General features: G+C 40.7%; 4 protein-coding genes across 5 annotated transcripts; 3 read left to right on the top strand and 1 right to left on the bottom strand.

Annotated features, from left to right (window-relative positions):
* The first annotated feature begins 102 nt into the window (after positions 1-102).
* dnai2b (dynein, axonemal, intermediate chain 2b) lies at positions 103-8,261 on the top strand. Its single transcript, XM_017307430.2, has 12 exons — positions 103-419; positions 1,424-1,585; positions 1,738-1,856; positions 2,626-2,768; positions 3,528-3,641; positions 3,710-3,849; positions 4,512-4,634; positions 5,405-5,628; positions 6,918-7,053; positions 7,133-7,279; positions 7,462-7,689; positions 7,771-8,261. Exons 1-12 carry the CDS (start codon positions 237-239, stop codon positions 8,119-8,121), a joined length of 2,070 nt encoding a protein of 689 aa, XP_017162919.2. The 5' UTR covers positions 103-236; the 3' UTR covers positions 8,122-8,261.
* Positions 8,262-8,901: 640 nt separating this feature from the next.
* LOC103472568 (uncharacterized) lies at positions 8,902-11,550 on the top strand. The gene is made up of 2 exons (XM_008422284.3): positions 8,902-9,252; positions 10,313-11,550. Exons 1-2 carry the CDS (start codon positions 9,060-9,062, stop codon positions 11,023-11,025), a joined length of 906 nt encoding a protein of 301 aa, XP_008420506.1. The 5' UTR covers positions 8,902-9,059; the 3' UTR covers positions 11,026-11,550.
* An 80-nt stretch (positions 11,551-11,630) lies between these two features.
* Positions 11,631-14,914, bottom strand: LOC103472567 (RNA/RNP complex-1-interacting phosphatase-like). 2 transcript variants are annotated; one of them, XM_081612542.1, is made up of 3 exons: positions 14,815-14,896; positions 14,014-14,232; positions 11,631-13,451 (listed from the first exon to the last, which is right to left on the bottom strand). In XM_081612542.1, exons 1-3 carry the CDS (start codon positions 14,840-14,842, stop codon positions 12,562-12,564), a joined length of 1,137 nt encoding a protein of 378 aa, XP_081468668.1. In that variant the 5' UTR covers positions 14,843-14,896; the 3' UTR covers positions 11,631-12,561. The 2 variants fall into 2 exon arrangements, with proteins under 2 accessions (XP_081468668.1, XP_008420504.1); XM_008422282.3 differs by lacking the exon at positions 14,014-14,232 and having other exon boundaries at positions 14,815-14,914.
* Positions 14,850-19,211, top strand: LOC108166697 (uncharacterized). The gene is made up of 2 exons (XM_017307405.2): positions 14,850-15,213; positions 16,038-19,211. The coding sequence occupies exons 1-2, from the start codon at positions 14,877-14,879 to the stop codon at positions 17,612-17,614; spliced, it is 1,914 nt and encodes a 637-aa protein (XP_017162894.1). The 5' UTR covers positions 14,850-14,876; the 3' UTR covers positions 17,615-19,211.
* The last annotated feature ends 1,127 nt before the right edge of the window (positions 19,212-20,338 follow it).

Raw genomic sequence — 20,338 nt, 5'->3', positions numbered from 1 at the left:
TGAAATTAACTACATTATTTCTTTCTGAAAACTATAGCCGTTAAAAAAAGAAGTTGTTGCCATGGCGGCGTTGCTAGGATACGACAAGCCGCTGCGCCGCCATTGTCGTCTTTCTTTCTTTCAGTTGGAGCTCGTCTTCCGTTCTTTGGACAAAGTTTTAGCCCGGTTTGCTCTGAGTCCGTCCTTCCGCTTCTCGGCGCCTGTCCCCGGCGGCTGCACGGCGAATCCCGCCAGCCATGGAGATCACCTACGTTTACACGAAGTTCCGCCGGGAGTTTGGCCGCCAGGGTCTGTTCTCCGACCGGGCTGAGGCGGTGATGGTGGACATCCAGCCGAATCCGAGGCTGATCAGCAACTTTGTCGTAAAGACCCCCAGAGATCAGGCCTCGCAGGCCTGCATGGACATGTCCGAGCACCCGGTTGGTTTACCTTTTAAATTCATTTTTAAATAACTGTTTGTGGCAACAATTTCTGGCCGTTCCATAGTAAATCACTTATATGACATTATTACTTAATCATGTAGGGGCTGTTATTATTATATGAGATTTAGGAGAAGGGAAAAATAAATCAGCAAATTAGGTGAAACCTACTAAATAAATGCAAGATTATAAAGTGCAGAATCTGAAAACCTGTTCAGCTTTTTAGTAGCTTGATGGAGCAATCTGCTGGTTCTGCTGCTTGTGATGCTGGGATATATTTGGCTCTTTTCATGTGCAGAAAGTTAACATGAATAGAGGGAAATATTTTTTTAGTCTTTAGCTGCTTTTTTATTTATGGTGTCTAAATAATTGTAGCTTCTGGATGAACCAAACCCGGTGTGTGAAATCTTAACCCCCCCCATATATCAACAGAAATATGCAAACAATTGAAAAGTTATCAAAGTTTTGGTAAAATCATTTAAGATAAATAAATAAAAATCTAATAAAATAATTGAATGTGGTGTATAAACATGCTTTCTGTGCCATATTGTCATCTGTTTAGTAATTAGAAACTACTTATTTAACCTACTTGAAAGCCTATTAAAGATGGAAACATTTTAAACATATATAAATATGTATTGTAGGTTTACAGTGAAGTAATATTTTTTCTTTTAATACTTTTAGATCTTGGTTTTATAGACCATCCTCTAACATTGTAGCTTGTTTTGTCGTGTTCATTTATGAACTTTAAACGAGCCAAGATTAAAGGTTTTTCACATTACTGGGACATGATGCAACATCCCTGAGAAAGATTTTGTTTTTGCTTTCTGTAAATGGATAAAAGTCTAATTTTAGCATATTTTGGTGGACTTAATAAAATTATTCCTGGCTGTGAAAGTATGTAAAGTGTTTGGAGGAAACAGTGAAACTACCTGGCGCTTTTAAGTTTTAAGCAACTAAGGATTAAACCCTGTTAATCTGGGTAAGATGCTTGTCGTTTTCAGGTAAACACTGAGCGCTTTGAGTCCAGCAGTTGTGGCATAAACCACGTGGAGGGCGCGTGGCCAAAAGACATCAACCCGAAAGACCTGGAACAAACCGTCCGCTTCAAGAAGAAGATTGAAAAAGAGGAAAACTACGTCAACAGCCTCGTGCACCTGGGCTACGTAAGATCAACTTCGGTCCAATCAGCAACTAGAAGTCACCGCTGCTTTCGTTCATTTGATTTTAAGTCTTTCCATTCAGGTGAAGACAGAAAATTTTGTTTTATCAATTTATAAAACAACTGCTGTCCCTCTGCTATCGCCGTGACAACCAGGTGATGGACCACTGCATCAAGCAGAACAACACCATAGACATCTACCAGGAGCACTTCAAGGAGGACGAGATGGAGAAAGTACCGGAGCTGCCGACAGCGAAGACCAAGAGCGTCTTCAGGTAAATCTGACCAATGGCTCAAACCAGCAATTATTTTAGTTATTGATCAATTTATCGATTACACTGACGATTTAACGGATAAATTATGCAGATTTTTCATGTAATCACTTCAGCCTTCTTTAACAGTATTAAAAATACATTAGATGATGCAAATAAATACGATATTCAATAAAAATTTTAATAAGAAAATAAAAATTTTCTTGCATAAAATGCAATAGCAGCATTCCTCTGGTGAACGCTTGTACCAAAGGATTCAATTCAATTCAAAAACACTTTACTGTTCCTACAGGGAAATTAAATGTTGGTGTGATTAATTAAGATTTTTCTGCAGCTGAAAAATATTTCTAACATGTTTTAACTTAAACCTTTCTGCTCAACTTAACGTCAATACAGTGTGGGGATGATCTGGTGATTATTTTTGGATTAACTGATTATTAATTGGATATCAAAGGGTGTTTAATAAGATATTTATTTGCAGAATTTGAACCTGGTGAAGACAAAATTGTCACTTGAGGAGTTCATAGAAGGAAGAAGGGATTTTTTTTTTAAAATCTTAATGTAAAATTTTTATATTTTTTGTACAGTTTTGGCTTCAGTGTGTTTTTTCCTCCAGAAAATGATCCTTTTTAGAGTCTGTATAGAGCAGTTATCAATCTATTATTAGTCGATTATTTCAATAATCGATTCATCACCATTAATCTGATTAATCGCTTCAGTCCTACGTCAGACTGATTCACCAATGAGACTTTGTGCTTCACGTCTCGCTCAGAGATCCGAACCAGGTGAAGCGAACCATCACCAGCCTGTCGTGGCATCCCGACGGTGGCAGGAAGTTGGCGGCGGCGTACTGCAGCCTGGACTTCCAAAAAAGCCCCCCAGACATGAGCTTCGACTCCTACATCTGGGACCTCGGTGGGTCAGACTTCAGTCACAGAGGCCTGGTGACGTATTCATGCAGGTTTTCTTCACACAATGCAACCAAACACATCCAGTGGTAGTGGCAGCATCATGCTGTGGGGATGCTCTTCTTCAGCTGGGGCAGGGAAAAGATGGAATAATTGGTTCGTAAAATAACTTTTAGTTGCAGCACTAAAAAGAAGTTTGATCTGATTTAACTTAAGACAGTGGGGAAAAAACTAATCTAGTGTATGTAAACTTCTGGTTTAAGCTGCAGATGTTTCCAGATGTTTCCATCTAGTCTGACTGAGGGCGGGATATTAAAACAAACGTGCAGAAATTAAGAATCCAGGCGTGTAAATCTGGTGGAGACATGACTGAGAGGAACTGAAAATTCAGATTATCTTTAGTGTCATTAAACACAACATCAGAGATGCATACTAGCTCACAAACAGAAACCAGCTGGATATACTATGGAAAAAATAATGTAAAATAGAATAAGAACCAGATCAAAAAGGGGAAGTCTGTATAAATATGAGTGAAAACCTTTGAAATTTTTGCAAAAAAATGTGTCAGGAATAATATAAAATCCACACCATACACCAAACAATTTTATTTAAAAAAAACAACAAACTTTGTGTTATTTTGCTTTCACTTCACAGCTTCAAGCTCCTCTGAGTCTGTCCAAAAAAAACAACAGCTTTGATATTTATAGTTCTAAGATAGAAACGTATTTCCACCTGAACCAGATTTGTTGGACATTTTGTCTTCCAGAGAAACCAAACTACCCTGAAATGGCTCTGAAACCAGAATCTCCACTGGTTTGTCTGGAGTACAACCCGAAGGACCCCCACACTCTGCTGGGGGGCAGCTACTGCGGCCAGATTGGTGCGTTCGCATTCAGGACTCAAGTCATTCCCAGGGTGGGGATTTATCTGTGGCTGCGTTTGTTTTAGTCTTGTGGGACACCCGGAAGGGCAGCCATCCTGTGGAGTATTCGTCTTTGGAGCACTCCCACAGAGACCCGGTTTACAAGATCATCTGGCTGCAGTCCAAGACGGGAACAGACGCATTCTCCGCCTCCACCGACGGACAGGTGGACCAATCCCACACAGATTAAATCATGTCTTACAGGTGGATTAATATGGGACTGAGCCGATTGATCAAGTATTGAAATGATCGTTAATTAATTTACTAATCGTTAACTGCGATGTGCACTGAAGAACAGGTCATTTACTGAAAGAACAACCCAGATATTAAGACATTAAGCCAAAACCGTATAAAAAATATATAAGTTTTGCATTTAAGACAAAAACAGCTTTTAATAAGTTTAATCAAAAACTCATCAAGTGGCGTAGATTTAACTTCACCTGATTTAAATTCTGTAGATAAAAAACCCATAAAGCTCCTTTTACCATTGAATTATTAATTAGTTAATCTAAACGTAAGTTCTACTCTGTACTGATAAGTCAGGCTGAGCTTTTCACATGTTGATGTCATAAATATTTTTTAACTCCAGATTCATCCTCCGCTACTTATTTTCAAACATTCGCTAAAGAAATGCTGCGTTGTTGCATTTCAGACAAGAAATAATAATTTACTAAAATGATCGCTAGCTATCGCTTTAGATCAGTGACGGCTGGACCGGGCCGGACCGGACCGGTCAGTGAATGATGGGAGGGACATTTGATGGATCAATGGAGATGTCCTGGTTAAAGTAATGAGCCTTTGAGCTGACGGTTTATCTTGTCTTGTCAGATTCTGTGGTGGGACGTCCGTAAGCTGAGCGAGCCAACAGAGCGCCTGGTTCTGGACCCGAGCCGGGAGGGGAACCTGGACCAGGCTCTAGGTGCCATCTCCCTGGAGTTTGAGCCCACCATGGTGACCGTTTGCTGCTGTTACCTTGTTTTTCTTCTGTTCACAAACTGAAACTGCAGTTTTAACATTTATTCATTCAGAGTGAGAATAGTACTAAATTAGATTTAATGATTTCAGGATTGATGAATTAAAACATTTGAAATTGTTTAAATTTAACATTGACAGGAACTGCCACTTTCCTACTAAAAGTCCTCATAGTTTAGTTGTTGTTACCATGGCTACAATCTGATGCTATCAGTTTAACCATTGTGTCCGAGGTCAGTTTAGCCAATAATGCCGCTCAGCAAATAATCACCAATTATCACCGATTGTTTATAAGCTAAGCTAATTAAACATGGCCGCCTCTCCCAGATTCCTCCAAATCTGTGTAGAAATGCTGTTAATATGATCAAACCAGGAAGAAACGTCTTCGGTTTCAGGCCTGGACTTACTTTCATCAATAATTGTGTATCTTATAATTTTAGGACATTATTATTTGTCAACAACTTACATTTTTTATTATGTTTTTATCATATAAAGCACATTAAACTGCCTTGTTTCTGAAATGTGCTTTTCAAATAACCTGGATTTGACTACCTCGCCTTCATTTTCCCCCCTTTTATCTAGTAATAATAATAATAATAATAATAATAATATATCCACCTCTGCACAAGCAGTCAATCGATGTTAAGAGCTTAAGTTACAAAAAACAAGACTTACTTATTTTTAATGCTTTTTTTAAACATAAGTCTGCTGGAAGCTAAATGTCGACACCCTGATCATGTTTCCCTCAGCCAACAAAGTTCATGGTGGGCACAGAGCAAGGCATGGTGGTGTCCTGCAACAGGAAGGCGAAGACTCCGGCCGAGAAGATCGTCTGCACCTACGAGGGCCACCACGGACCCATCTACTCCATTCAGAGGAACCCCTTCTTCCCCAAGAACTTCCTGACTGTTGGGGACTGGACGGCCCGCATCTGGTCAGAGGACATCAAGGAGTCCTCCATCATGTGGACCAAGTAGGAACCTGCCTTGCTCGTCTGGAAGAGGCTCTGCAGAGCTCACTGTGTCGGGCTGTCCATCTGCTTTCCATTTTGTTTCTCCTTCATTGTCTTTTCTCTTCCTCTTCTTCCTGAACTTTCTGGTCCTTTTTACTCTAAATACCGGTGAAGCATGTTATTGTTGATACGATATCTGAGGTTTACACTGCAAACACACAAAATCTTCAAGTCCTTTTGGTCTAGTTTCTTGTGTAAATATTTTAGTACAGCTGAAATAAGGCAAAACTAACTTTCAAGTAACTTTTCAGCAAGAAAGCGTGTTTTAAGTCAGTAATTCCTTAATATTGATAAAATAATTCTAGTTCCACTGGCAGATTATTTCACTTACAACAAAACATTTTTCCCATGTTATAATGGAAATAATCTACCAGTGAAACTATAACTATTTCATCAATATTAAGGAATTATTTTTAATTATTTATTAAACGTTCCTTGTAAGTTAGTTTTGTCTAATTTCCAGTTTGCTAAGATATTTGCACTAGAAACTAGGCCAAAAATATCTGGTAAAATTTTGTGTTTTTGCCGTGTAGTGTCGGACGATACCAGTCTGATACAGAGAAACAGAGCTGGATTGATTTAAAACATTTCTTTTTCTAAATTAAAAATGTATCAATCAATCAATCAAATTTTATTTGTATAGCACATTTCAGCAGCTTTACATAATTAAAATAAAAACAGAAATAATCAGTGAGAAAGAGAGAGATTTAAAAAAATTTAAAAAACAAAATAAAAATAAAAACAAAAAAACAAAAAACATTACATCATTAAAACGTCGAAAAGAAAGAAGAAGAAATTAAAAACATTAAAGACATAAAAAAGATGGAAGACATCAAAACCGGCACTCTAACCCTAATTTAGCCATAAGCAACTCTAAACAGGTGAGTTTATGTCATAACTCTGCTTGGTCAAACCTGTAACAACGATTCTTTAATTTGCTCCGTCGGTGCAGTTAGGAGAAAAACAGCAAATGTAAAATAAATAATAAAGAAACTGAAAAAAAAAAAAACAGGTTGACTGAAAGAATAAACTGCAGCAAATCTTCTGTCAAATGGATCAGAAAGTACAATTAGGAATTCCAAATGTAAAATAAATAAACATGACGTCACTCAGACAGAACTGATGGGCCACATTGTCACTGATCCAGATTTTTTTTCCAATATCGTGACCGATAGATATTAATATCGCTTCGGTGCCTCTCGGCTAAATACCAGACGTCAGTTTTATTGCTCTGTGTTTTTGCACTGCAGGTACCAGATGTCCTACCTGATGGACGCCTGCTGGAGTCCAGTGAGGCCTTCTGTCTTCTTCACGGTGAAGATGGAGGGCGTGCTGGACGTCTGGGACCTCCTGTTCAAACAGAGTGAGCCCACGCTGAGCGTCAAGGTGCTCCGACCCCACCACAGCTCCCAGCAGCATCTCCTCCGCCGAGTCAGAATCACCGTGACGTTTGCTCTGTCCACAGGTGAGTGACAAAGCGCTGTACAGCCTCCGTATCCAGGACAACGGCCAGGTGCTGGCGTGCGGCTCCCACAGCGGCGACACCACGCTGCTGCATATCTCCTCTGGACTGTCTACCCTGCAGAAGAACGAGAAGAGTCTAATGGCTGCTGTAAGAAGCACAAAACATTTCCTGATCAGAGATTTCACTAGTAAATGTACTGCCTTGCAAAAATATGAACTAAAACAACTCCTGCTTTTTTTTAAAAGAAAGCATTTAAGAGTTTGTTTCACACTGGAATAACCTTTATCCTCCAGCATCCTCTGAAAAAATGTTTCTGCGTTACTCTGCAGATGTTTGAGAGAGAGACGAAGCGAGAGAAGATCCTGGAGGCCCGTCAGAGGGAGATCCGTCTGAAGGAGAGAAGTCGCTCCGAACAGAGCAGAGAGGACGAGGCGTGGCGGGAGGACGGAGACGACGACCCCGACCAGATCCTCGCCAAGGTTGAGAGCGACTTCTACAGCATGGTGGAAATAGAGACGAGGAAGAGGGAGAGGGAGAGGAGAGCGGCAGAACCACAGGCAAGGAGAGACGGGGGATCGTTTGGTTGTCATTCTTATCGGTCACATCTGTTTTATCATCTGTTTCACTCTTTCCTCAAGGAGGAAGAGGCCTGTGATAAAAATGAAGTGAAGAATGAAGAAGAAGAAGTGCAGAAAGAAGATGAAGTGCAGAAAGAAGATGAAGTGCAGAAAGAAGATGAAGTGCAGAAAGAAGTGCAGAAAGAAGAAGATGAAGTGAAGATAGAAGATGAAGTGAAGAATGAAGAAGATGAAGTGCAGAAAGAAGATGAAGTGCAGAAAGAAGTGCAGAAAGAAGAAGATGAAGTGAAGAAAGAAGAAGTGCAGAAAGAAGAAGATGAAGTGCAGAAAGAAGAAGATGAAGTGCAGAAAGAAGAAGGTGAAGTGAAGAATGAGGGAGAAAATGATGAAAAGAATGAAGAAGATTGTTAAACTGAGTAATCCTTATGAATGAGAACATCTGTCCTGCCTCAAACTCTTCACCTTCGTTCCAGTTTAAAGTTTTTCCATTTACTTGTTATTTGCATCTCAGTTTTCACATTCTGGCTTCATTAAACTGAGCGCAGTTCGTCTGTGTTTGTGTGATCTGTTCATGCACCATGGAGCACTTCAGAAAAACAGGGTTCTCAAACAGTCTGGAAAGGTTTTACAAAAACAAGCAACAACAATCAGGCTGGGGAAAAAACAAGCAGTCTCTTGTGTTTGTACAGTTAGACTTTAAAACTGATCATTGTAGAAATATGAACTTCATTTCTGTACTTTAAAGACTGGCAGAAAAAAACAAAACGACTAAACCACTGAAATCAAACACTGAAACATTTTCTAATGTTTTCTATTTTCAAATTGAAAATTTTTATTTTCCACATATGTATTCTTATTTATAGTCTATATATAAAATCATGTTTTTAAGATTTAATGGGTGGGTGGATATTTGTGGTTAAAGTTTGAATTAACATGCTAATAATTAAGGAAAATGTATTATAATTAATTTCAGTTTTTATTGAAAATACCAAACCAGGTAAGTCAGAGCAAACATTTGATATAGAAAATAAACAGTCACGACTTCTTTCAGTGTTTCACAGTGCTGTAATAATAATGCGTATTATATTGATATGTAATCAAAAACAGATTAATGTAGAAAAATATTAAAATAGTGGCGGGAAACTCCACTTTTAGGTTTTAGTTAACACGTAAAACCAAAAGAGGGCAGTAAAGTGATTAAAATAATTCCAGGCAGAAGCGAAGAAGAAGAATAATTCCGGAAGTCCTTTTGTTTACTTCCGTAGCGCTCGTTAGCAGCAGCCGGTCATTCGGAGCGGATTTAGTCCAGAATAGTCCTCGTATTCCTACCTCTCCCCCCGGAAGGCGACATGTCTCGGTCCCAGAAGTTGCGTTTGTTCGTCACTCAGCGCCTGAACGCGGCGGTCGAGGAGATTTTGGCGGCTTTTGAGGAAACCATCGTGAAGTACGAAGAGGAAGCCGTTCTCCGCCAGCAGGTGATCTCCCGCCAACACGCGCTGCTCTGCGCCCTGGACAAGTCCGTGATGGAGGCACCGGCCGCAGGTGAGCTTCCACCTGTCAGTCCACATGGGATCCTGGGACATGAAACCTTCTGCGATGCAGACTTCCACCAGCAGGGGGGGCTCAAGTTATCCAGATAAATGGCTGTTGGTACCTTTGAAAGACACTAAATTGAGGCGGGTGTTTGAATTTATACTTTTTAAAAATGAATGAAAGTCTTTTAGGAACTCATTTGCTTTTCCTGCTCCACTTTAGAAAGACAGACAGAAAGATGTTGGCGACTAATTTTATTTCATTACTACTAATTTTGGTGTTTTTACTTGAGAACAGTTCTTGGCCTCTCTATCCACCTCTCTCTATAGAGCGTCTGCACCGGGAAAGTTAAAACAGAAATATTGTGAAGTGCATCAGAAATCTGAAAATCCAAATTCCTTTTAACTTCTGTCAAATGCTAAAACTTAATAGGCCTAATGGACCAGCCCATTAAGCCCATTCAGCTGATCGCTCACACACACAGACTAACACACACATCCGATAAATCCATACAATTTTTGTAAGGTTGAAACGGTTGATCGTGATTAATCAGTTATTGAAATAATTCCCAACTAGTAATCAATTAATTAACTGTCATATACAGACTCTTAAAAAAGCCCATTTGCTAAAAATAAAAACCCAACAAACTGTGAAAAAAAACACCTTTTAAAATCCAATTATTGATTTCTTAATCCAAAGATTAATCAACAGATAATCCCGACATTGTATTAAGTCGAACATGAAGCTTTGAGCTTTTCACAGGTTGTTAGAATAATTGTTTATCTGCAGATTCTTTGCTACAAATGATCAATAGTTCAGTAACGGGATAAAATGTTATTGCATTTTAAGCAACAAATTGTTTCTTTTATTTAAAACAATGATTAAAATGGGTTTTTTTTATATTTTACAAAGTAGGCTTAAGTGAAAAATTTGCAGAATGCGTCAACCTTTTATCCGATTGATCATCAGAATAATCGTTAATCGATTACTGAAGTAATCTTTAGTTTGTTTATATGGAAGTGCTCTGTCTGAACTCAGTGAATCTCATATTTACTTTTATTTTTTCCAGGTGTTTTCTCACAGCAGCTGCTGGATCCCAGAGACGACCTGCTCCTGACCCATCTGGACCAGAACCTGCTTCTTGAGCCTTCCCGCCATGTTGAGGTCAAACCTGAGGAGAATCTCCCCGCTCTGGACGCGGCGGAGATCATCGAGTTCACCTACAGCTCCCGGCCGTCCGCCAGGCTACGCGACGGCGTCCTCCCCGTGGCTGACCTGGACCCGGACGTCCCGGTTGTGTTGTCATCGGACACCGAAGACAGCGACGACTACAGCAAAGGCTCGCCCGACCCCGGATCAGATCCTCGGGAACAGCAGAGTCGCCATGGCGCCGGGTTCAGTTGCCAGGGGTGCAGTCGCACCTTCAGTGCCCGCAGGTTTCTGTTCAGGCACGTCAGAGGCCACCTCAAGGACCCCACGCCTGTCTGCGGTCTGTGCGGGAAGCAGTTTGAGGTCCCTCATGCACTCAAGCTTCACCTCCAAACCCACAGCAGGAAGAAGGTTCAGAAGAACCGAAGCAGAACCCTGAGCAGAGCCAGGCGGCCCCAGCAGCTCTCTGTCGTCAAAGAGCCGGAAGCCCAGAAAGAGGAGAACCCGAACCGGACCGACCTGAAGAAGAGGCCCCGGGGTTGGCCCCGGGGGCGGCCTCGGGGTCGGCCTCGGAACGACAACCAAGACCCAGACAGTCAGAAAGTCCTGAAAAAAAGGAAGAGGAAACTCTGAACCTTTAATCCCGGCTTTAAATTCACTTTATTCCACACATATCGACTGCAGCTCGGTTTTAACTTCTGCATTTTCTACTCCGTTCTTTGGTTTGTTTGGCTTTTTTACTTTTACAAAGTTATTTGGTTCTGGAAAAAAAATCCAAATAAATTCTGACTTTTTTCAAAATTCTGACTTTAATCTTGTGAGATTAAAATTGTCATATTTTAATCATTGGCTCTAATCCTCTTCCAAACAGGAGTTTTGGCAAAAACTGTGACTTATGGAAAAGCTTTTCCCATAAACAGAAAAAGAAAAACCTAAAAGCTTCAGGACTTAAACATCAAAATGTTTCTGATTTTAGACGATAAACAAGAGATGAGATGGAAGGACGACGACGTGCATTTCTGAACTTCTCCGTCCTGAAATTAATTTAAGAGGAGTTTCCATTCAGAACCACAGATCTCGTATTGTACTGAAACACAGAATTATGTTTTTTTTATCAGTTATGAATTAAAGTTTGAATTAATTGTTCGATGCAGAAATTCGGTTCCACATTAAAAACTTTTGTACCAGTTGAAGTGGCTCCAAGATTATTGAATTGAAACTTTCCTCAAACTGAGAAATCCAGTTAAAACTTTTATTAAAATGAGAAAAAAAAACTTTTTTCATATGCCAAACTTTATTCAAAATTCAATCCACAAAAATTTAAAATGTAAAGAAAATTATCTTTTAAAACAGATTTTTTGTACAATAATGAGTTAGAATGATTAATAGTTATAATCAGGGCGGTGGAGATGCTGCAGTAAATAAATGCAGCTGTCAATGGGAATAAATAATAACTGCTGTATTTTTTGGACTATAAGCCGTTACTTTTTTCCCACACTTTGAACCATGCGGCTTATAACCCGGTGCGACTTTTCTGTGTATTTCTGTTCAACCACCAGGGGGCGCTTTAGCAGGAATCATTTGAAGTCAAAATTGGAAAGCGCTAATTTTCATTTAGAACAAGCACATGCTAGCAGCAGGCAGGACAGAGAAATGTTGTCAAACTCAAACCCCCTCATCATGGAAACACGTAGAAGCTCATATGATGCAGCTTTAAGTTGAAGGCCGTCGATCTGGCAGTACATAGAGCCGCTGCACGTAAACTCGGCGTGAACGGATCCATGGTTCGGTGTTGGAGACGGAGGGATGCGTCCTTAATAGCAGGTTTATTCAGGACGCTCCCTCTGCTGCTTCCTTGTGAAGAACCGACAGCGGCGGAGATACCAGCGGCTTATATTTGTACTTTTCCAGTTTTTTTAAAAAGCTTTGTAGATGCGGCTTACAGTGAGGTGCGCTCTGTAGTCTGGAAAATACGGTAATCATCCGATCTAAACGCTCCAGAATCAGAGAGTTATGTTCGGTTTTATCTGCGGGAATCGCTTATTAGCTTTTAAATTAATTTTTGTGTTTCTGATGCAGGAAACAAACAATTGCTCAGAAACTGTAAAAGAAGCTAAAGTTTGTTTCAGTCTAAGCTGATTAGCGTGACCTCGGCTGTGGCGCCTCGGTTCAGGAGGCGGGGTCGTGACCCTGCGCTGACCCATGAGCAGACTTCTTGTCCCTGGTCTTGTAGCGACGTCGGGCTCTGTGTTTGGTTTGTTTCTGACTCTGCTGTTTGTCTTTGGGCTGCTGATTTTCTACTGACTCATCACCAGAAGCTTTGACATGCTGTGCCGTGGTGTTGCTCTCCACCTTCTCCTTGTGCTTTATGAGCTTCGCAGGTTTTTTCCCCCCGGCGAGCCCCATGATCGGGTTTCTCTCCGGCTCATCGATGCCTCTGTTGCTCCTCTTGGTGGCGCGCTGGAGGTCTTGGATGTAGTTCTTCCTCTCGATGTGGTGACCTCTGCTGGAGTTGAAGAGCTGCAGAGCCGCGGCGGCATCCAACCCATCCACATCGATCAGGTACCTGCAGATCAGGTAGCCGGTGCGGTTCAGCCCGTGGGTGCAGTGGACTCCGATTAGCCTGCTGTTGTCCTGGTTCTGACTCAGGAAGTGCCTCACCGCGCGCTTGAAGCTCAGGATGGCTCCGTCGTTTGGAACGCGGTGACCCTCGGTGGGGATCTTGATGTAGGCGCAGCACTGCGGGATGTCTGACACTGAGTAGTACCTGGTCGTAAAGGTAAGGTCGATGATCAGACCGAGCTCCTGGTTCTGCCGTCGCACCGAGTCCAGCAGGTCCCATAGATCAAAGGACTGGGAGGCGGGAAGTTGGCAGTTCAGGGCGGCTTTTAAAGGAACCTTGAAAGGAATGAACCTGGTTCCTGGTATCCTCGATCCGACGGGACGGTAGTCCAGCCACCGATCAGGAATGCCTGTCTTCTTCTTCTTCTTCTTCTGCTGCTGCTGCTGAGACATCGCTACGCCAAGGAGGGTTCTGTTCCCAGCTGACGCTTTAAGATCTAAAACACAGAAAGATCCACAAAGCTCTAATGTCATACTTAATGTCAGTATTTATTAAAAATATATTTTAGATACTTTTTGAAGCTGTCACAATGTTGTGCCAGATAATCTGTGAGAGTTTGTCTGCCTTCTCCCAGTGCTTACTAGAAACAACCTTTTTAAATAATATGCCGAATTTACCAGAGGATATTCTTAAGTATTAAGAAAAGTAAGGTTATGTTTTTAACTGTATGTCGCTGTTCACATGATTAAATAAAAACAAAACTCAACATTTTCCTAAGGAAATTTGGTTCAGGTTTTGAACTACGAAGATGAAATTGGTTTCTGATTCCAGCTTCTGATTTGGGAAATGTCTAAAGGGCGATTCCACCTAATGTTTCACCACCTTCAGTATATTTAATCTACTCTAATTAAAAAACTATAAAACTTGGACACTTCAAACCTGGACTGGATTATTCTGCTCTAACAGCAGAATATTACCCATCAGTCATCAGCGACTACAGACCTGTAGCCCTGACACGGCACAACATGAAGGTCATGGAGAGACTCCTGTCGGCCCACCTGAATAAGCAGACAAGGATATCAAGACCCTCTGCAGTTTGCTTCTTGCAGTGGAGTTGGAGTTGATGATGCCATCATACACCTGCTTCAGCAAACCCACTATCACGAGACCATCTTGGGAAGGCAGAGTGTCTTCAGTCAGAGGCATTTTCAGATTCAGTGCAACACAGACCGCTACAGAAGAGCTTCCCTTCCAACAGCCATCACCATCTACAATAACTTTTTGAAGAATTAATGAGTTACATCAATATTTAGTTTCCCTTTGGGATTAATAAAGTGGTTTTGAATTAGAATTTAATTTAAATTTGAAAAAAAAAAGTGCATGGAACGGGTGTGAATAGTAATCTGAACTTTAGGGAAGTTTCACAAATTCCATACATCGTTTTATATATTCTGCTATTAGAGCAGAATAATCCAGTCCAGGTTTGAAGAGTCTAGGTGTTGTGGCTTTGGAATTAGAGTAGTTCTAATGTGATCCACACACAAAAAAGGGATGAAATTGAAAGTTTCACAAATCACAAACATGGTTTTAAATATTCTGCTATTAGTTGAAAAATAATCTAGTCCAGGGTTGAAGTGTCAATGTTTGGTAGTTTTTTTAAACTAGAATTGATTAAATATCTTGAAGGTAGTGAAAAATTAGCTGGAATCGCCCTTTAGACATTTCCCGAACCGGAAACCAACTTCAGCTTCGTGTTTGAACTCAAGTAACAACCAAAAAATAAAAACCGTATTTAGACAAGCGAGTAAATTAAAAGATAAAATATTACAATGCATCGCTAAACTTGCATAATAACGTACTATTTCGGCAGATGAACAGCCAACTCATCAGTCGGTTGAACTGTTTCCTTGTCGCCCTCTAGATGACGTCACGCCCGCGCCGGAAGTTCTTCGTTCTGTTTACATTTCGCCCTTTTGTTGTGTTTAAAAACCTCTTTAAAATGTCCAAAAAGCGGCCAGAGAGCGGCAGCCTGAGGGCCTGTGTGGAGCAGCAGCTGGCGGCGGTAGCCTCGGGGGTCCTCGGCCTGCTGGAGGAGAGCGGCCAGGCGGAGCTGGAGGAGCTGCGGGCGCTGCTGATGAAGCGGATCGCAGCGGCCGTGGACTCCATCCTCACCACGTTCGAAGCGAGCAGAGCGGCCGAAAGAGGGACTCTGGAGCCGGGAGAGAGGCGGAGAGGAGGCCGCAGAGAGCAGTCTAAAGGTCCGTGAGCTCACCTGTAGTAAATTACAACCAGAAAAACCATATTAAACTCCTAAAAACATGATCCACCTTCTATAAGTGGAGCTTTCAGCGATATGCAAAATATTAATAGATCGATTTAAGGTTGTAACCCTGGATGGGGGCAATATAGGTGTAATAAACAAGCAGATAATAATAATAATAATAATAATAATAATAATAATAATAATATCATTTATTGTCATTACAAAAACATGTAAGACAGTAGCATACGTAGAAATACAGAAAACGATTTAATTATATTGTTTAGGGTTAGTTATCTCCAACATACCAGTTTTTCTAATATTGTTTTTAGCTTTAGTTTTGTATTTACCCTAAGTTCATAAGTTTTTGTTGGTTTAATCATGTTTTCTTACTGCTTATTATGTGATCATAATATTGTGTTTTTGTGCAAAAAAGCGGAAAATCAGTCACCTGACACTAATAAAGCACAAGTATTAATATGTTTTAAAGTTTTCACATTTTTGTCCCATTTATAATCACAAACATCAGTGTGTTTCATTTGTGTGTTACATGATAATTTCATGTTTCCCAAGTTATAAGTGAAACAGTCTGACAGTAGAACTAAAACTATTTCATCAATTTTGATGATTTATTTTTAAAACAAGCTTGTATATCTTTCTGAAAAGTCACCTGTGAGTTACTTTTGTCTTATTTCAAGAGTTCTAAGATATTTACAATAGAAACTGAACCTACATGCTAGGTAAGGTTTTGTGTTTTTATTATTGTCAGTTGCAGTTTGTATTATCAGCAGCAAATGAATTTGTTGTTTATTGTCTTTGCAGAACTGTGTGTGTCTGTTGGTGTTAGGAGTCAGCCTTTCCAAAGACCATCTGGTTCCACTTCCAGACTCGACCAGCAAGCGGCTTTTCCAGACGATGACACGGCAGCTGAGGAGGAAGAGGATGATACGGTTGCAGCAGATGAAACATCTCCCAGCTGCAAAGTTTGTGGGAAATCCTTCGACACGAAAGGCTTTTTGATCAAACACGTGGAGAAACACGGCAAGGAAGTGGAGAGTCGGTGCGGTGTGTGTGGGGAACGTTTGGAGTCCAGCGCCGACCTGAAACGACATCTTCAGATGCATCGCGACAGCTGCAGGACCTGCGACTTCTGCGGCAAAAAGTTCCCCTCGATCCGAGCTAAGGAGACGCACATGCGGCTGCACACCGGTGAGAAACCGTTCAGCTGCCGCCACTGCGGCAAAGGCTTCAGCCAGAAGGGCAACATGATGACTCACCTGCAAACCCACGTGGAAGAAAAGCTCTCTGAAGACTTCGTCCACAGTGTTTCACCAGAGCAAGACATAAAGAGCGACGGTGAACAGACGGCGTTCACCTGCAAAGTCTGTGGAGCAGACTTCCTAACGACCTCTGACCTCAGGAGACACACCCAGAGCCACAACCAGCCGACCGACAGGAGCAAACGCAGAAAGCCGAGTCTGACTCCTTCTCACTTCTGTAAGGTCTGCGGGAACGCTTTCCACAATAAAGGGAACTTACTGCGACACACAGAGACGCATTTAAATCACCCCGACCTCCTGTGTGGCGTCTGTGGAGAGCGGGCCGAGTCATCTGAGAGCCTGCAGCTCCACATCCAAAGTCACAGAGAAATGAACAAAGCCTGCGACATCTGCGGAGACAATTTCAGGGACATGGAGATCCACATGAGGACGCACTCCGGGCAAAAACCTTTCAGGTGTAAAGACTGCTGCAAGGACTTCCCCAGGAAGAGCTCCCTGGAGAGACACCTGAAGCTGCACGCCGGCGAGAGGCCGTACATCTGCGAGTTTTGTGGGAAGACTTTCATCGAAAGCACCGTCCTCAAGCGGCACATCAAGAGCCACACCGGCGGGAAGCCCCGGATTTACACCTGCGAAACCTGCGATAAGACGTTCACCATGAGCCAACATCTGGACGTGCACAAGAGGATCCACACGGGGGAGAAGCCGTTCCCCTGCAAGGTCTGCGGCAAAACCTTCAGGCAGATCGGCAACCTGGACTCCCACATGAGGATCCACACGGGCGAGAAGCCGTTTATCTGCAGCCTCTGCGGGAAAACCTTCCGCCAGAAAATCTCGCTGGAGACGCACGAGCGCTTCCACAAGAAGGACAAGGCGTTCGTCTGCCAGGTGTGCAGGAAGGGCTTCGTGCAGAAGATCGACCTGAAGAGGCACATGCTGACGCACACCGGCGAGAAACCCTTCAGCTGCCACGCCTGCGGAAAGAGCTACCAGGAGAAGCGCTCGCTGGAGTCGCACATGAAGGTCCACGCGGGGGAGCAGGCCGCCAAGGACCCGGCTGTGATGTCACACATGAAGCAGCAGGAGGCGGAGGTCCAACCTCAGTTCACTCAGCTGTGATCTGCTGCTGTTTGTACATAAACGACTCGGCTCCTTCCTGTCTGATATAGGAAAAATGGGACAAAACAGGAAGTTTACTCTGACATTAAGAGGCAAAGCTTCCTGTTTCCGATGCTTTCTGTAAAGGTCAGCTTCACTCCGAAAGCAGAAACTCTGAGTAAAAACACATTTATAACAGCTGAACTGAATCCTTTCTGCATGTAATCCCCGTTTCAAAACAGACTAATTAATTCCATAGTTTAATTCAATCGTTTCAGACCAAACTAGGACTGTCATAGTGGTTTCAGATCATTTAAATCTGCTTTTAAAGATTTACAAACTATTTAGAAAAAAACTTTAAAAACATTCCTTTTCTCATCTTCCTGAAGTTATTTAGATATCCTACAGATTTTTAATGCTGACTTTATTCAAAGATTTTACTTTCAGGTGATCTGCTGTAAATCTTTCACATTTGGGTTTAATTTGTACAATTAACTCCGTCCTGAACTTGGAGGATTTAACTGGATTTGTAGATTTTCAGAAAAAGCGAAGAGTCGACTTGTGTCATCTTTACTTTCATAATAAACATTTTTTTATTGTAATTTTTCCAGAAATAGGGCAGAAAATATCAGAACATTTTGAACAGAAAACCAGTAAAATAACTACACTATTCCTATAATATTAAGTAACTATTAGCGGATGACTGGAGTTATTTATAAATTAATTGAAAGTTTTATTAAAGCTGACAGAATAATTATTGCTACTAATTTTGTTGACATCAAAACACTAAAAATTAAATCCTGAAAGCAATTTTCAAAATACAGAGAAAACTTTAGATCTCATTTGTAGTGATTAATTTTTGAATTACATTGTTTATTATTGTATCTTAATTAACAGTTATTATTACTCGTCTCCATTCCTAAAAATATCCAAAAATAACTGTTTCTCTTACAAAATATGATGCAAACTAATTTTAAAAATGTATTTTTATCTGTTTTAATCAAATTTAATCCTTGTTGTGCTTTAAGGAGAATGTTTTCTACAAATTTCATATTTCAAAATTAATTATTTCCTGGACATAAATTTGAGTTTTTTTTTTGTTTTTTTTTATCAGTTTCTTTCAACAGTTTGGGCCTCAAACCAAAACAATCAGCGATGAAAAGATCAAGGAAAAATATTTTCTCCAGCTGATAAAAATCTCCTGAATTGTTTATTATTGTACAGGAACCTTGTAAAATAATTTAAACTTGATTCTTTTTTTCTCTCCAGTATTTTTTTGTTTTGAAAAATAATGAGGATCAAAAACGTGACTATTGTTCACTTATAAACGTTTCATTGCTGTAATCACAATTTAAACTTTTGACATAGTTTAATGCATTAAAATTGTTTTTGTGTTTTCCCCTCATTGTTTTGACTGAGTAGCTTTTTGTGTTTTTATTTTTCTGCAACTTCAATGTATTTTTCTCTTTTTGTTTGAATTTAAGTGAAAACTTTTATTTTGCAGAACTTTAATTTGAAGTTGTATAATGATGTGGTGATGCTGGATTGTCTTTTATCTTGAGTTACTTCTGCTAAAACTGTGTGAAATTTAAAAATAAATAAAAACGGTTTGGTCAAATTTTGATGGCAGTTGTAATTATTGGCGGGCTGCACAGTGGCGCAGTTGGTAGAGCTGTTGCCTTGCAGCAAGAAGGTTCTGGGTTCAATTCCCAGTCCGGGTTTCTGCATGGAGTTTGCATGTTCTCCCTGTGCAAGTGTGGGCTTTCTCCGGGTACTCCGGCTTCCTTCCACAGTCCAAAATCATGACTAATTTTTTGGACTGTGGTTAATAGGTTAATTGGTCTGTCTAAATTGTCCCTAGGTGTGTGTGTGTGTGCATGATTGTTTGTCCTGTGTGTCTCTGTGTTGCCCTGCGACAGACTGGCGACCTGTCCAAGGTGACCCGCCTCTCGCCCGGAACGTCAGCTGGAGATGGGCACCAGCAACCCTCCCGACCCCACTGAGGGACAAGGGTGTAAGAGGATGGATGGATGTAATTATTGGCTTTACGTTGGTATTTTCTTGCAACCAATGGTTAATAGAAATGGGGAGTCGAATCACGATGAAGAAAAACGTAAATAACTGGGGAATCAGATCGATCTCTGAAACATAGAGACAAAAGCAGACACTACCGATCCAGCAGGGGTCGCTGTTACACCATAACAGTAAATGTAAGCTTTGCGTTTTCGTGTTTATTTACTTTATAGACAAACGCAAACACTTATTTTAAATGAACCGTGTTGTTACATATTACATTGCATTTTTAAATACATATAAAACTGTAAACAATACATTAATGTGTATTTACAGCTTTTTTGTTTGTACCTTTGGAAATAGTGGATAAATATTGAATACCTTAACCAAAAATGCCAAAAAGGGTGGAAATTATGAAATTTACATTGGTGAATATGAAACTTGCCAAATATAATAAGAATAATTGCCAGTATTCTGCCTGGATGTGCAATATTTCCCTGAAAACCAGAAATTTGTCAACAATACCAATTATAAATGCATTACATTCTTTCCAACATTTTCTTGTGATACATTTCCAGACTAAATCACTTAAAGTTGGGGGGTATTGTTTGTTTATTATATTTCATTGTGTATTAATTAGGATAAATTTAGAGTAAGAGTTCAAAGGAGACATCTCTCATTTTGTTGCTTATAAAACGTTTTTTCCAATATAAAAACAGCTATTTACATATT

This window comes from Poecilia reticulata, chromosome 11 (genome assembly GCF_904066995.2).
Source record: "Poecilia reticulata chromosome 11, P_reticulata-male-v2, whole genome shotgun sequence".
NCBI classification, from domain to species: Eukaryota; Metazoa; Chordata; class Actinopteri; order Cyprinodontiformes; family Poeciliidae; genus Poecilia; species Poecilia reticulata.
This window is presented reverse-complemented; position numbering and strand designations above follow the sequence as displayed.